Source organism: Lonchura striata, chromosome 8 (genome assembly GCF_050655825.1).
Source record: "Lonchura striata isolate lonStrDom1 chromosome 8, ASM5065582v1, whole genome shotgun sequence".
Lineage (NCBI taxonomy): Eukaryota > Metazoa > Chordata > Aves > Passeriformes > Estrildidae > Lonchura > Lonchura striata.
The window spans coordinates 28,457,576-28,473,213 of NC_140710.1; the positions used below are offsets into that span (position 1 = coordinate 28,457,576).

Below are 15,638 nucleotides of genomic sequence, written 5' to 3' on the forward strand. Positions count from 1 at the left end.
TTAATTGGATGCAGACTTCATCTCTTCTTTGCTCTGGGGTAGATTTGTTGTACAGTGGGAAGCAGTTGCCAAATTTCTTGCCTAGTAATGAAGGAAGTGGTTTCTGTAAACAGCTTTTCACAGTGCTAGGAGCATTTCTTGGGCCAAAGGGAGCTGAGCAAATGATGATTATGGCAGCGATCACATGGACTGCTTTGCAAACTCTAGAGCAGCTTTTGTGCCTGTGGCACTTTCAGGCACTGGGCATTCAAACAGATCCACTCAGCTTGCAAAGTTAGGCCCCCTCTGTCCTTCTGTAGCAACTGCTGGTGAAAATGATCACCCCTGGGAGATCTTGAGGCTCCTCTGATGTGTGAGTAACTTCCATATGGGTCTGAACAGCCTGTGAGACAAGTCAAGGAAAATCATGCAAAGTGGTTTACGTTTTCATCGTAATGCATGTTGACATCGCGTTTTCCCCTTTGCAATTGTCACTGCTGCTATTTCATCGGACGTCTCTGATGGTGGAATGCAAAAACCACATGAACAAAACCAGAAAAAGTATTGCTTTCCTATCATGCAGATTAACTCTTACATGAGTGGCCCAGCCCAAGCAAAAACCTTTCCTTGGACTTGTACATGTCATTGTACGATCTCATCAGGAGCTGTGCACTCAGCATGAGTACAAACCCCTTGGCGTGGTGTAGCAGCTCTTAGCCATCCAGTTCCTGGATTGCTGGAAATCCTTCTGCTATCTCAGCCCTGGCAAGGCGAGGGTGGGAGCTGCCAGAGTGAGAGGTTGGTTTCTTTGATCAAAGAGATTTGGGGATCTCTTTGATCATGCCAGTTTTGGAGAAAGGGAGGAGCTGGGGAGTTCTGGAAGCAACCAGCTCTGGTGAGGTGCAGGTTCCTGATGTGCTGGTGTGAAAGTAGGGTCTGAGCTGCTGATTTGGACATCAGGTTTTTAGGGTCTTCTGCTGTCTCTCTGGGTTCAGAAAACTGTGTTCTTTTTCTGTTGTCTCACTGTTGTCCACCAACCCATCAAGCACAAGCCTTGCTAAAGGGTTTAGTGCCATACCAGTGTCTAGGTACATAAAGAAGCAAGAGTTTCTATGTGTACTATATATTGGGCAAAAGGCAAGCCTAATCTGTGACTGACACTGAGGATTCCTCATGCCCACTAACTAACTCACCCTTGGAAATACAGTCAGGCTTCTTTTGAATTATTCTTCTAGCTCTAGCTTTGTTCCTCATGTGGAGTTGCCCACCTTATGCAGGCCTGAACCATGGTTGGGATCCAGCTGTCTCCATGCAAGTGAAGATAATCCTGGACACAGATGTTCATGCAATTACCTCACTTCTGGTTTTATTTGAATTTTACTGCAGGAGCAGTAGGGATGCTTAGAAGGGGCTGAGGACATAGTTGAAAATAATTTCCCACAATTTAAGTGGAAGAGAAAGGGGATGAAGAAATCAGTTGTCCTGGAGATGCTTTTGTCTGTTAACCTGGGTGAGGGAAAAAAGGCCCTTGGGAAATCACTGCTTGTCAACAAGGGATCCTTGAGGAAATACGGATTGTGTAATCAAGATCCTGCCAGAAACTCGCAGCCTTCCTGCTGGCAGGTTCATCTGAGCGACAATGCTGACATGAAGGGTAAAGCTTCTTTGATTCTTCCTAAGGGAGATCTGTTATCAGCCTGGAGAGGCCACCTAACAGCCTGGCTTCCAGCTGCCAGGCTACTTCACTCTAATTCCAATGTAAGGGTAACAAGGGGAACGTAACATGTGCATTTGTGCTTTGTGATGGGAGCTTTCTGGGTTTAGGCAGAACCTGTGCCATGGCAGTACCAACCCACCACCTGGATCACACAAAGATCTGAACTGTTAAGGAGAAATGTTCAGCATCATCCAGAGCTGTAGCATTGAAAAGTGCTGGCCAGAAAGTCAGGGGTCGGATACTCTGGGGGAAAGGGCATCCACCCCTACAATGCTCCTTGCTGTTGCTTCCAGCATGAAGTGTCATCTGAAGCAGATCTCTGACAGGAATAGACAAGGTCAGGTTGGATGGGGCTTGGAGAAACTTCATCTAGTAGGTGTCCCTGTCCATGGCAGGGAGGTTGGAACAAGATGATTTTTAAGGTCCCTTCCAAGCCAAAACAATTCCATGGTTCTGTGATAATAGCTAGGAGATCTTTAGAGGAACACTCTAATGTTGAGAAGATGCTCTCAGTTTGGGGATCTAAAAGGTCAGACCCTTCAGGGGACTTGTTTCACTTGCCAGATGTGGCATGATTCCTTGGAGAGAAGAGATTTGGGGATCTTGAAGCTGCCTTTATGAAGGGTTGAGCTCCTTCTGCTAGCTTGAGGAAATGAAACAAAGAACCACTTTGGTATTTTCAGGCAGATTTGAAAGTCTCAGCCTGCATTTTGACCAGAGATCAAGGGAGCCCAGCAGAGTCCCCAGTCAACTTCCATGGAGATGTTGGCCCCTCTTCCTTCTCTCCAGGTTCAAAATCAGCAGAGACCATGGAAGAAGGAGAGGAGGTAGAAGAATGTGGAGGAGAAAATGGGGACTGGAAGGAGTTAGCAGGCTGGGGACTGGGAACAAAACAAAGTTCACAGCAGGGTAAGCAGGACAGCCTAATCCAGGGGCACCAGGCACACGTGCTGTGGGCATAAAGGAACTCACTGCCTCTGCCTGTATCTGGCCCCTTCCAGATAAAGGGCAAACACACACAGCTGTGGGAGCCAAACAGCCAGGTAAAGAAAATCCAGGCTGTCAACCATGTTTCTGTCACTTCCACCTTTAAGATTTCTGAGCATTTACAGCCCAGGTTGTCCAGGGTGTTTGGAGGGAGCACAGCAGTGCCAGGTCCTACATGCTGGTGCATCTTTTTTTCCAATTTACTGGCAAATCTCTCCTTTCCCCCTATTCTTTATGAAGCCATCAGTTTTCTGCCATAGTAGATGAGGCTTTAGGCTCATTTGTCACCATTCCTGCACAGCAAACCCACTCTCCCCCAAGCTGCCTGCCTCAGAAGATGGTTGGATCCCTGCATGTTCAGCTCCTGAAGCCTGGCATGTGCTTGTGCCTTCACCTCAGATACAGCCCTTGCTGGCCTCAAACATCTCCCTTGCCTCCTCTGTCCATTAGGCTGGCCTGGTTGGAGGGTTGACTCCGATTTTCCTGGCTTCCTTGTTAATCCTCAAGAAGTGCCACTAGCCCAGATCAGAAGAAGAAGCTGGGGGTGGGTCCAGAAATTTCAAGTTCCTGTGAAGTTGTATGTATTTATGTATATACTTTTTTTTTTTTTTTTTTTTTAAAGCCTCTCCTTTCCCTTCTCCATGCTTCCACATGAACTGACTGCTTATTTCACATATGTGGGAGTGGTCCATACCCCACCCTCTACCCTGGGGTCAGCCTGGGCTAACTGTGTTTGAAGTCCCTGGGTGGATGCTGAGCCTCCAGAGCAAGGTGGTCTGAGGGGTGCAGGTTTGGGGGAGAGCTGTGAGAGGCCATGCACGGCCCTGGCTCTGACTGGGGTCACTGCAGCACCACATCAAAACAAGGAGCCCCTGTGAGGATGATGGGGCTGCAAACCACAGCTGCACCTGAGCAAACTGCAGCTGCCACAGCGCATCCTCCCCGTGCTGGACCCATCTCCCCAGGCCTCCCTGGGCACGGGGCCTCTGCCATGATTTGGAGAGCAACAGGGAGGTGCAGTGGCCAGTGGAAAGTCGTGTGTGGCTGGGGTGCTCCTGGTCTTTAAAGGAGTTTGCTCAGTGCCTGAGGTATTGCTGTCTCAGTGACTTCACACTAGCAGTTTGTGTCTATCTCCATAACCCCCAGTGCTTTACCCTTTCCAAGTCTGGCAGCTGGGTCAGGAGCCAGGAAGTTCAAGAAGGGGAAAATGCTGCTTGTGGAGCTGGACATCCAACATGGATTAGTACCTCTTGGCGTGTGCCTTTGCTTTAAACTTGGGCAGGGCAAAGCATTCAGTAATATTTGGGAGAAGGCAAAGTCTGATGGGGACATGTTTGCAAGGCAGTGACTACCACCCTCTTGGAAAGGGAAGGCAAACAAGAAAATTAAATGAGGAATGGACTGAAACCACAGATGCCTACAATGGCATCCAGAGTCCCTCCTCCTCACCAGCTTTCTGAAATACTTCATGGCTGCAGTACCCTTAGTTAATTCAAGGCTGCTGCTGTAGGGGTGATATTGTGGCAGCCCTCAGGTTGGAGGTGCTCAGGTGCTCACATCACAGCCATCCTCGCTTCTCAGGTGGTCTGGAGGGAAGATTTGTACACAGCTCTGTGCCAGTGAACTTGCTACATCCTATTCCCTACCCTGCCTGCCTCAGTGTTACCTGCTGGAGCCTGCATTCACCCTGGGAGAAACCCACTGTCCCTTTATACAGTCTTGAGAAAAAACAGATCCCTGATTTCTGAAGGCAGAAGGGGACTCTCCAAGAGCTGCAAATATTTTAAAATATTAGAATGCTGCAAAAACCTCTAAAATGTCTCATCCAGGAGTTCCCAGCAGAAATCTGACAGGGGACACCCCTGCTCTGGCAGCAGAGTGCAAATGGGGTCCCCTTGCTTCTCCAGGCTGTGCGACCCTGTACCATGTGTGGAGGCACAGCTGGGTGGCCCCACACAATGTCACGACCCTGCACCAGGTGTTAAGGGGCACATGGGTGGCCTCACACTCTGTCTGCTGCCTCTCAGAACAAGGGGCAATTTAGTGCCTTCCCCCAGGGGTTTCTCTAACCCCTGGTGGCCCCCTCCACATACCTGTGGCAGGCTATAAACTCCCTAACGTGGTGCCTGGAGCCCTGCCTGCTGGCACCCGTGGTGGGAGAGGGCAGGGGCAGGCAGCTGCAGTGTGCTGCCTAGTAAAGGGGGACAGGAGTGGGGGGAAAAGTCTCATTAAGGATGGAGCAATCAGCCTTGACTCTGGTAAAGCCCATCAGGGCAGTGATGTGTCCTCTGCTGAGAGAGCAGTGCTTGGCCAGCCTGATGCCTCACCAGTTTTGATGTCTCTGTGTAAAAGATGTGGTGTCTCTATCACTGCCAGGGACAGGAGACTGAAAAGTGGGTGGGCTCCACTCCTGGGCTTTTTCTTGCTTTCTTTTCTTGGCAAGTAGCTCGTGTCTGGGCTGTTTTAGCAGCATAGGGTGGTACTGGTCTGCTGCAGCACGGCAGCCCCTTGGCGAGAGCAGGATTGACAGATCTGGCTGGAGTACAAAGAGGAGCCTCAGGAGTAGCTGGGCACAGGCCAGAGGATTTACTGGTGGAGGTAAACTCCATCCAGCAAAGTATGCAGCTACTGGCTGTGGGGCAAAGCAGACCAGGACCTGCAAGGACTGTGGGAGGAATGGTTTAGGGGCACCACAAGAGGTGGGGAGCAGCGTGGTGGTGAGTGCAAGGGAAATGCATCAAGTGCTCCTAGACCAGTGCAATCCCCCCAGGGAGGAGAAGAAAAGGTCTTGGTTAAGCTTGGGGTGCCCCTTTGGAAGATGTGGCCATGGTGAGGGATTGTATGGTATGGGAAAGTCCTACACAGAGGGGGGAATGATTGTGCTCCAGGAGAGATGTTTTCAGTCTGCTCCTGACATCTGTGGGATGCCTGGTGCAGCCAGGGTGCAGTGTTTGGGGTTCTGCAGGCCAGTCTGGTGTCTGTGTTTCCCCAGGAAGTTCCTGAAGGTCCAGTGCCTGGAGAGTGGGCAGTGGGAAGAGGGACACTGTGTCCCTGTGGTTTGCAAGCCCCCGCCCCCCGTCTTTGAGGGCATGTACAACTGCACCCAGGGCTTCGAGCTGGACAGCCAGTGTGTCCTCAACTGCGAGCAGCAGGGACAGCAGGTGAGTGGCTGGGGGGAGGCACACATGGACCACACCTTGTGTTTCAGAGCATCTACAAAGTGCAGGGCTCCCTGTGCCCTGCTGTGCAGGGGCCCTGCAACAGTTTGACCTATCCCCAAGGCCAAATACCCTTTAACCACCAAGGAGCAGCCCCTCTACAAGCCCAAAGCTGGTCTTGCTGGGCCCCATACATGGAGCAAGGTGCAGCTCCTGGAAAGCAGTGGTCCTAGATAAGCTGGCTTATCTTGTGTGAAGTCAGAAAGCATAAGTAGGGGGTTTCCAGTAGGTTTTGAGAGCTGCTGTGAAAGCATTCACTTGGGATGATGGGCAAGCTTGCTGTAGCGGTTGTGCTCACCAAGGAGCTTCCCTGGGCATGGAGGCTGCTGCCTGCCAGCCCTCCCACCCAGGTATCTTATCACTGCTTGGAAAGGGAACACTTCTTGTCAAAAGAAGTGTAGCTGATTCCCTCTGGTGGGATCCAGCAGATGCTGGGAAGGAATTGGCTTTGTGGACAGTGCACATAGGCTGGACCAGACAGCTGCAGCCCAGCTGCCTTGGGGAACTTTCCTCTGGACGTGGCTGGTGGGAGGGGTGTCCTCGCACGGTGCTGCCCCAGAGATGGGCAGTGGGCAGGCAGGGCAAGTAACACCAGCTGCTGTCCCTCTGCTTTGCAGGTTCCCATCGTCTGCACGAAGGAGGGCTTGTGGACAGAGGAGTTCAAACTGTGTGAGAGCTTGCAGGGCACCTGCCCACCACCCCCAGAGCTGAATTTCGTGGAGTACAAGTGTGAGCAGGGGCATGGCATAGGTGAGGGAAGATGAAAACCAAACAGAAAACCAAACTTTGTGTTGACTCAGTCATCCCAGAGAGTTGATAGTCACAATAGACTATAGATAGACTCTTCCTGTACCAATCCCCACTTAACAGAAAAAAAAGTCCTGTTTAATCTTCCATGATCTTTATAAACACAGAGCCAGGGGTGGTTTTGGCCTTGTGCTCACCCTGCCTGCACTCTTGGGCAAGACCCAAATCTAAAGCTGTCTCCAGCATTAAGAATCTCTCTTTTCAGAAGCAGCAGGGATTGTCTTTAGGGCAAACCCAGCTGTTCGCACATTTTCCTGATCTGTAAGCCCTCCATCTTTCCTGAGGTCTCTCCACTTGCTGCTACCGCTGCTGTTTGCAGGGTTAATGTGACAAGTCCTAGATAAAAGCCATAAAAGCTGCAGTGACAATTGAGTGTAACAGGGCACTTTCACCAGAGGAGGGACCGCATCATCCATTTCTGTCTGCAGGACCCGGTTGCTTTGTGCTTTCAGGAAAGCCAGCAGCACTCAGCCATGGCTGCTCATCTGGTCTGGCATCTCTCTGGGTAGGATGCTTGAGCTCAGCCCCTATTACTCTGAAGCAAACACACCAGTCATCCCAGTCTGGTCAAACCAGGCTGAGGACAGTCTAATGACAGGGACTACTGAGGTTAAACTCAGGACAGACCTGATGTGAGGCTAGGATTTGGACTGGGATCCCACTTGTTTTTCCAAGGTGATTTTTGCAGCTTTTTTTCTTTTTGGGTCATGGGAAGGCGGTGGGGATTCTCTGTGGTAGAAAAATTAGACACTTCTTAACATGTCAGCAAACATCATATAACATCCAGGCCAGACTTATTTTCATGCTGGGTCCCATGTCCTGCCATCAGGGTTGGAATCTTTGTCTTAGGTTGTGTTCAGTTTTCCTTTCATCTGAGAGAAGAGAACTGGGCACAACTCCTGTAGGCTCTTGGATAATTCAGGGTTTGGGAAAGGAATTGCTATCCCAGGCTGGGAGGAAAAAGGTCCCCTCTACATCTGTCTCTACCATTAATGGTGACATCCTACAGGACATCGATGCCTGGCTCCAGGTAAGGCCCTCAAAGCTCTCCCTCCTCCCACAGGTGCTGTGTGCATTCCTTCCTGTGTCATTCCTCCCAGTGACCCCGTCATACTGCCCAAAAATGTCACTGCTGAGACAATGGATCACTGGCTGCAGCCCACCAGAGTCCAGGTAAAAGAGGAGACTAATTCTTCTAGTGGAGGGGTTGCTGGCAGCACAGAGAAGGAACATCCCTCTTTTCCTCCCTCCCTCTCCATCTCCAGAGTGTTTTAACACAAAATCTCTGCCTCAGGTGAAGAAGGGTAAGACTTGTAAGGACAAGTAGTAGATGCTACTACTCCTGCTCTCCTATACCAAAGTTCAGCGTAGTAATCAGCTCCCAAGCCAGCTTTCAAGGAATTGCATGATACCACAATATATGAAGTTTAATGTAAGAATCCCACTGATTTTTCAGGATGTGCTGTGTGCCTAAACCCATTAAGCTACTGTTTATTGTCAGCCAGTGTGCTGGGAGAGCAAAAGCTGGCTCTGGCACAGTGTAAGCCTGGGTCCCCAGTTACCTGGCAGCAGAGATGCAATCCTAGGCAGGCATTCCCCTGCCAAGGAAGAGGCAGGGCACTGTCAGCTGAAAGGTGTCTCCAGCTGCCAGGACCCGCTGGCCAGCCAGGTGCCTCTGCTGCTGGAACAGGGGAGCCTTTCCCTCCCCACCTCTTACTCATTTTGTAGGCAAAGCAGCTCAAATAGCTCAAATAGTTTGGATCCTCGTGGCACAGCTTTACCAAAAAGCAGCTCTACCGGGGTAATATTTCTTAAAATAAAAACGAGATGTATTAGGAAGGAGGTGGAACAAAGAAAAGCAAACAATCTTCCCAGGAGCCAGTGCTCCCATCCAAATGCTTTCCCCTCCTCCTGGGAAGCCGCAGGAGGCCCAGCATCATGCCTGTGGATACTACTGTGCATTGCCTTGAATCAGACCCACGGCGGGCGGTGCCGGGGGGGTGAGGATGCCTGGGGCATGTGGGATGGTTAAGCACGAGCCTTGGAAGGAGTCCTTGCCTTTGAGGGATCGGATGGCTTGGCCCGTTGAGGCAGTGGTGTTCGGCTTCCCTTTCACCACCACTGCAGGCTTTCGTGCAAGGGAGGCATTTTGCAGAGAGGAGGAGGAGGGAGAGGAGACACTATTTTAAGAAGGAGCTCTGTCCTTTGCCAGGAGCTCTCTCCCTAGACCATCTTGTTTTCCTCTCTGTCCTGCCTTCTGTCTCCGCTCCCCACTTGGCTCCCCCAAGCCTCCAACAGTTTGCTGTTCCCGGGAGCTGCCATGCTCCACGAGATGGGGAGGATGGGGCAAACAACACCAGGAACTGCAGGGGCCACTCAGAGAAGGCACAGGCCTGTTTTGCTTTCAGCTCTGATTCATTGCATCCCACAGCTGAGCAGGTTTTTCTCTCTGCCCTTATTTCCCAGCCTGGAATAAGAGTATATTAATCTGAGTATGCTAAAATGGCATCTGAGTTGCACAACAGCCTCTTACAAAGCAACTCTGTGGGGTTGGGATGCACACATTCTCTTGGCTGAGCAGGAATTGGTGGGCTCAGGAATTCCCCAGTCTTTGCCCCTTTAGGCTGGCTCTCTGGGATTGCTCTCCCTGTGCTGGCCAAGGAGGGCCAGGACCTCATCCTGCTCCAGCCTCATCACAGTCTTGACCAAAGATGCTGCAGAAGGACCTGCAGCTGCTCTGTGTGGGCAGAGCTGTCCCATCCCTAGCTGCTGTGCCACCTGGGAATGCTAGAGCCATTCTTCCTGCCACTGAACATATCAAAAGAGGCTGGGAGAAAACACACCTATCCCTATGTGCAATTCCCTTGCTGTGAAGGGCATCCTAGGACACTTTCACAGGCCAGATGCTGTTTTATGGGGCCTCAGATTTCAAAGCCTGCCTGAGCTTTACAAGGAGGAAATTGCATGTGCGGTGGGGCTTTTCTTCCCCCTGTGTAATCATGAGTGTTCCCCACAAACCCCAGCTAAATGAGCAGGGCGGTGTGTTCCAGGGCCGGGAAACCGAGCCCTTCTCATCTCACTCTTGTGTCCATCTGGCTGCAACAGCTGAGTTTGTAAATACCACTGAGAACCTCAGAGTGACCGTGAGTCTGGTGTATCTACTTCAAGTCAGGTCTGGGGAGATGAGTCCTCCCAGGATGCAGTTTTCAGAGCCTGAGCAGGGATCACTGAGCCCATTCTAGGCACTGAGTGGTGACCAGCTGGTGAATTCAGCATCACACAGAGAGATGATGGTAGAATCCAGCCCCTTGTGACTTACCCCCAGTGGCAGCTCCCGGCCAAGTCAGGCATTATGGTGACACTGCCAGCTAAACCCATTTCTCAGGTAGTCCTTGTCCTTTCCCTTTGTCCTCTTCCAGTTTTGTATCAATATAGAATTATAGAATCACTAAGGCTGTAAAAAGACTTCCAAGATCAGCAGCTCCAACCAATATACATCTCCATATACACACACACACACGCAGTGTGCCCTGATCTGTGGGTTCCTGGCTGCAGCTACCCTGGGTTTGCAGGGTCTCAACAGGTGCTAAGAGGGTCCTGGGAGTGTCAGTGCTGTTCTGCCCCACAGTGAGTAAGGCAGTGCTGCAGGAGACCCTTTAGCTCCAGAAAGCACTGCTGGCTGTTTCCCTGCCTCATCCACCTCGCCTAAGTGCTGCTTTTTCCCTTCTCTCCCAGAACATCGTGTGCACGGGCAGGCTGCGGTGGTATCCCGACCCCTCTGTCATTCACTGCATCCAGTCGTGTGAGGTAAGCCCTCCCCGTCCCCAGCACAAGCTGCCTGCTCCTTGCAGGAGAGCTCCAGGCAGTGAAGACCTGCTCCAGCACACACCAGACAGCTTTGCCCTTATGTTTGCTTCAAGTTGGGCCAAGGCTTGCTGGATGAGTGGAGACAGCAGAGGAAGCATCCTTGGGTAGAGTCCCCACATCCAGGATGGTGCTGGGGAGCAAGAGCTGCACAATAACCCATTTCCTTCCTTGCCTGCTTCTTTTTGGCCAGCTCGGGCAGAATATTCTAGCAAAAGGATTTCACTGGCAAGGGGTATCCCCCAAAAGCCTGAGCTGACTCCAAGCTGGAATATTTCCCTAACCAGAACCGCAGTTCTAGAGTAACACAGGTCCAGAAAAGCCCTGTGTGACTCACCTGTCCAAATCAAACAATCAGGATTTCCAGCCTTGTATATGCAAAACAAACTGCTTCTGAAGAATCTGCAGACAAAGAATTCCTTGCAGAAATTGGTTAGCCACTCATTTAGATTTGAATAATGACCAGGCAGGAGAAAATCATAGGCAGCCTGGAGTCAGTTCACAAAGGAAATTAAAAATAGGCAGTCTTTGTCAAGCACTAGTTGTTATTATGATTGAGGATAAAAGGAAAAAGGGGGGAAATTTTGGAATGTTGTATGCTGAAAATTTGGGATTTTTACCAAAAAGGAAAATGTAAATGGAGTTTGCACACCAAAAATAGCTTTGGGGTTTGCTGATTGTATTTTTTTTCTTGTGCTCATTTCAATGCGAATGATTGCTTTTCCTTGCTTGTTCTGCTGAGCTCAGCTCTTTGTCAACTGGAGTGTGGGGGAAAGGGCAATGTTGCAGGGGGCACGTCCCCAGGAAGGAAACCTCATGGTCTACAGAAGGTGCAGCAATTATTTCCCAAATTTTATGCTGTGTTGTGCATGTCTACTGCAAGACACAGACAGAAAGAGTAGGGGAATGAGGTGCTGTGTGCCTGAGAGGTGTTTGGTGATTGAGTACCAGAAGTTAGTGATCCTCTGACATTTTGGGAGCTCTGTGTCTTCTAAACCACATCTTTTAGCACAAACCTGGGGTAATGTGTTTGAAATGGGATGGCTTAAGTGGAAGAGCAGACCAGATGGTTGAGTGATTGTCTCTGTGGTGGTTCTGCTAGCAAGAGAGAATTTCTTGTGCTCTCTGGGAGTAGGTCCTTTCAAAAAATAAGCCAATGGAGTGTGAGGTGTTTCTTCTTCCCTTCCTGTGCAGCTCAGGTAACATAAAGCTGCCACAACTGTGAGGCCTCTCCCTTAGGCTCAGGTACACCAGACTGACCCTAGTGTTTTCTCCTCTGTGGCTCCTGTGCTTCACCTTGGCTCTGTGTGTTCAGTGAGAGATCCCATAAGGAATGATGAAAAATGCCAGTTTGTGTGTGTTTGTGTGAAAGAGACACACTGAGTACCTGAAGTCCCAGTGTAAGTCACTGTGTTCTTATCAACCACCCAAACATGCTCACAGCCAGCATGAGCTTTCTGTTCCTATGTGCTTGTCACCCTCCTTTACTCTTAGAAAGCAGTCCCAGGCAGGACTCTTGGCACACAGGAGATTAATCAAGCCAAAATCTTGCTATGTCCCACCAGAAGATGGAGAGATTCCATGTTCTTCATCACCCTTGTAGACTTTTAAATGCTTTTTCTGCTTTCAATTATTGTTTCATCAAGAATGACCAAGCAGTCAGTACATACTCTTCCATCCAAGGTCTCACCAAAGCCCTGCATAAAGCTTCCTTGTGCTGGAAATGTCTCTTTGATGGGACACAGGACTATATCTGTTGTTTCTGCAGTTGCATCAGTCTGGCAGTTCAGATATCCTGAGGTCAGCAAGTACACCCAGATCTTTCTCTTCCTCCTTTTTTTCCAGCTGATGAGCACCAAGCTAACAGCAGATGTTTTGCTATCAGTACAAGAGCTTGCCTTCAATTTTATACAAGAGAATGTCATCTTGTTTCTCTCTCTAGTCCTTCAGGTCATCTAACTATTTGTTAGATATCCTGATCCTCCTCTGTGGAACAGTGTCTTCCTTGTTAGCAGTTCCATCAGGGCAGACCTATTCTTAAGGTCACAGTCAATCACTGTAGCACTAATGAAGATTCATCCTCAGATAGTTTCTTTCACCCTAATGCTCTCCTTTTTGATACAGCTCCCAGCCTCCTCCTCATCCCTGTTTTCCTTCTCCTCACTTCTCATACATGTCTTGGTTTATTCTTTTCCATGGGTTTCCTCCTATGGTGCTGCAAGCTGTTAAGGTTGGACCAATAATCCAAATTTTCCTAGATTAACTTTTTTCCCCACATGAGCTTCATGGTAGTCATTGTCTCACTGTAAAGAGTAACTCTTACTGAAAGTGCTTCAAAGTATTGCTCTGGGAGCTGCTGCTTGGCACTGGCAGGGAGATGTCACCAGTCTCCCCATTTGACCACAGAATACTCTGAATGTTGTTTCTGCCTCATCTGTGCTGACTTCCATCTTCATTCCTATCCTTCTCTGCCCTCCTCCTAGTGAAGAACTCTGCAGTTTTCAGAGGTTCTTGTGGGTATGGAGGCATCACAGCAGGAGCAGGGTAGAGAAAGAATATAACCTGTACTCTGTCCTCACTGCATGGTAGCCCCCTTCACACACATGGTTCAGCTTCATATGCCATGTCCACGGGTCATATCAGTCCCAGGTTCCCTCTCATTTCATAGAAACCCTTCAGTGGAGACACCTCCTTTAAGAGCCCAGACTCTGCCATCATTGGGCAGTGAAATGCTGTTCCAGTGGACTGTCCATGTCACCTCAGGTCTGAGTCACCCCTTGGAGATTCCATTGTCTCCCCACCGACTGCCAAGTGTGTTTTGGATCTGGAAGTTTTCTCTTCTGGATGCCACAGTGAGGGGAGCAACCCTACACAGCAGAAATCCAGGCCACCTGGCAGCTCGTACTGTCTCTCTCTGGTGGAGTCACTTCAGGCCGGGGCATGGGAGCAGTAGCCAAGGCTCAACCCTCCCAGCTCCATCTGGAGCTCTGCCTCGCATTGGAAAGTCCAGGTCACCGTGCAATGGCATTAGAGGGACTCTCCCTCCCTCCCTGAAGAGGGACCGCATCTTTATCCCATGCTGGCGGTGGATCAGCCTGCCTGCTCATCCCTCTCGCTCCTCTCCCCACCTCCCTTCTCTTTCCGTTAATCTGGTCATCCATCTGCCTCCCGCTCTCTTGCTGTGCCCTGCCAAGTTCCCCAGTGCCGGAGCAGCGAGGCACGTACGTCAGGGAGGGAGGGAGGGAAGCAGGGAGGGGTGCAAACCCTTCCAGGAGCCCGTCAGGAATTCGAGTTAGCGCTGAGCGCGCTTTGCCTTTCGAGGGCCAGCGGAACATCTCGTCCCCTGCCATCAGTAGAAAAACAGATGGCGGCACCAAGGGAGGGGGCTTGGGGCTGTCAGGAGAGGCAAGTGGAGGAGGAGAGAAACACCTCCTCTCCACCATGGGTTGGGAGGAGGTGGTTTTGGTCTCGGTGGTGTGTTTGACTTGCTGTGAGGGAGGTGTTTGCAGCATCTGGGTCACGTTCTCCAAAGCCATCCCAAGGTGATCACCTCTGATGTATCATCCTCCTGTGCTCAAAAGCAAGTGAGACTGTTGACTTCAGAGGAAGAGACAGCCATGTACAGAGATCCAGGTTGCTCCCTTGGACTGCTCCTGCCACAGTCCAAAGCAGTCTGTGCATGAGCATAGCTGCTATAGAGCACCTCCTCGTCTGTGCAATGCCCTACACCTTCACCCTTTGTCTCCCACCACAGGGGCTCCTGTGCTTCACATTGTAGATGTGGTTTAGGTGCAAAAGTTCACTTATTTCATCATCATTGTGTTTACCCAATGTTATTCACAGGACAGGGTAACCACCACTGTCCTGCTCAAATGCACTCAGGGAAAGTGAGGCTGCTCTTGCAGTGACCAGAGTGAACTTGGGCAGGTTTTTTTGGGCAGCCAACACGTTGTGCAACATGCTGGCCTCCTTCTCACCTCCAGCTTCATGTCATTGTGTGCAGGTAGCAAAGGGTTAATTGCAATGGACTTTGACTTGAGGTCTCTGCTTCATGCTCTGGATGAAGATTGGCAGAGAGCAGAACACTGTTGTGAGCATGAGCTGCTGGGAATTTCTCAGGTCTCCCCTGCATGAGGACGAGGTCTCGCTGCCCTCTCATGTTGCTGGTCATGTTATCACAATCATAAAACATTACTCTGTTCTCTGTTTTGTGGTTTTCCTGAGGTATTACAATGGAAATGATTAAATAGGGACTGAAGTGTATTTGTGGTTGCAAGTAGTTCCTGAGTCTCTTGATCCAACAGGTAGTGAAGGACCCTGAAGGAGCCTTAGCTCTTCCCACCAGCATGCACAAAACCCTCACTTGGCACATCTGTGGCTTATGTCCAGCATTTCTCAGTCAGAATTAACCCTCTGGAAGGTGTATGCAATAAGGATGGTGGGAAGTGTCACCTAAAATCTGCTGTTCTTTCACGTGATGGGAGACTGGGTAGGACTTGTTCCCTGGGAAAGCACTGTAACTGGGCTCCAGCTGCCTCTGCTCCTCAGTACCACTGGGGCTGGAGATCCTTGGTTCTCACTCATCCCAGACTTGTGGGGCTCACATTTTGTACCATGGCAAAACTCAACACACAAAACTGCTCCAGGAAAGATTGTCTTCTGTACTTCTGAGGCTTAAGGCAATAAGGACTACAGGCACCCCAGCTGTACCAGGAAACTCTCTAGAGCAACTACAGCAGCGTGACCAGAATTTTGTCACCCTCTCATGATTCACACATCTTTCTTCTCTCTTGGACCAGGCAGTCCTGTACCTCCCACCCTGTTTAATGAAGCTTGTATAGATGGTGGGGGAGCATGAGGAGCAAGGATTGCAGGTAGTGGTGACTTCTGCATCAGACCTGACCTCTGACTGGTGAAGGCAAAGCCCTTCATGCTGCTGAGGTGGAAGGCGAGATGAGGAGCTCTTTACATACGTGCTGGGTACATTTTCTGCTGCTTTTGGCATGGGCAGTGTGGGCTGCTCAGCATGGGATATAGTCTTCCAGGGGATGATCCCAAAGAAATCT

The 15,638-nt window shown here is 50.2% G+C and overlaps 1 protein-coding gene across 4 annotated transcripts in view; it reads left to right on the forward strand.

The window, feature by feature from the left end:
* PAPPA2 (pappalysin 2) overlaps positions 1 to 15,638 on the forward strand; it is a 93,759-nt gene that overhangs the window by 63,917 nt on the left and 14,204 nt on the right. For all 4 annotated transcript variants that reach the window (XM_085586654.1, XM_085586653.1, XM_085586655.1 and 1 more), the window contains exons 17-20: positions 5,676 to 5,844; positions 6,519 to 6,651; positions 7,772 to 7,881; positions 10,444 to 10,515. In XM_085586654.1, the coding sequence (XP_085442780.1) occupies positions 5,676 to 5,844; positions 6,519 to 6,651; positions 7,772 to 7,881; positions 10,444 to 10,515 (484 nt within the window). The remainder of the gene's footprint in view (positions 1 to 5,675; positions 5,845 to 6,518; positions 6,652 to 7,771; positions 7,882 to 10,443; positions 10,516 to 15,638) is intronic.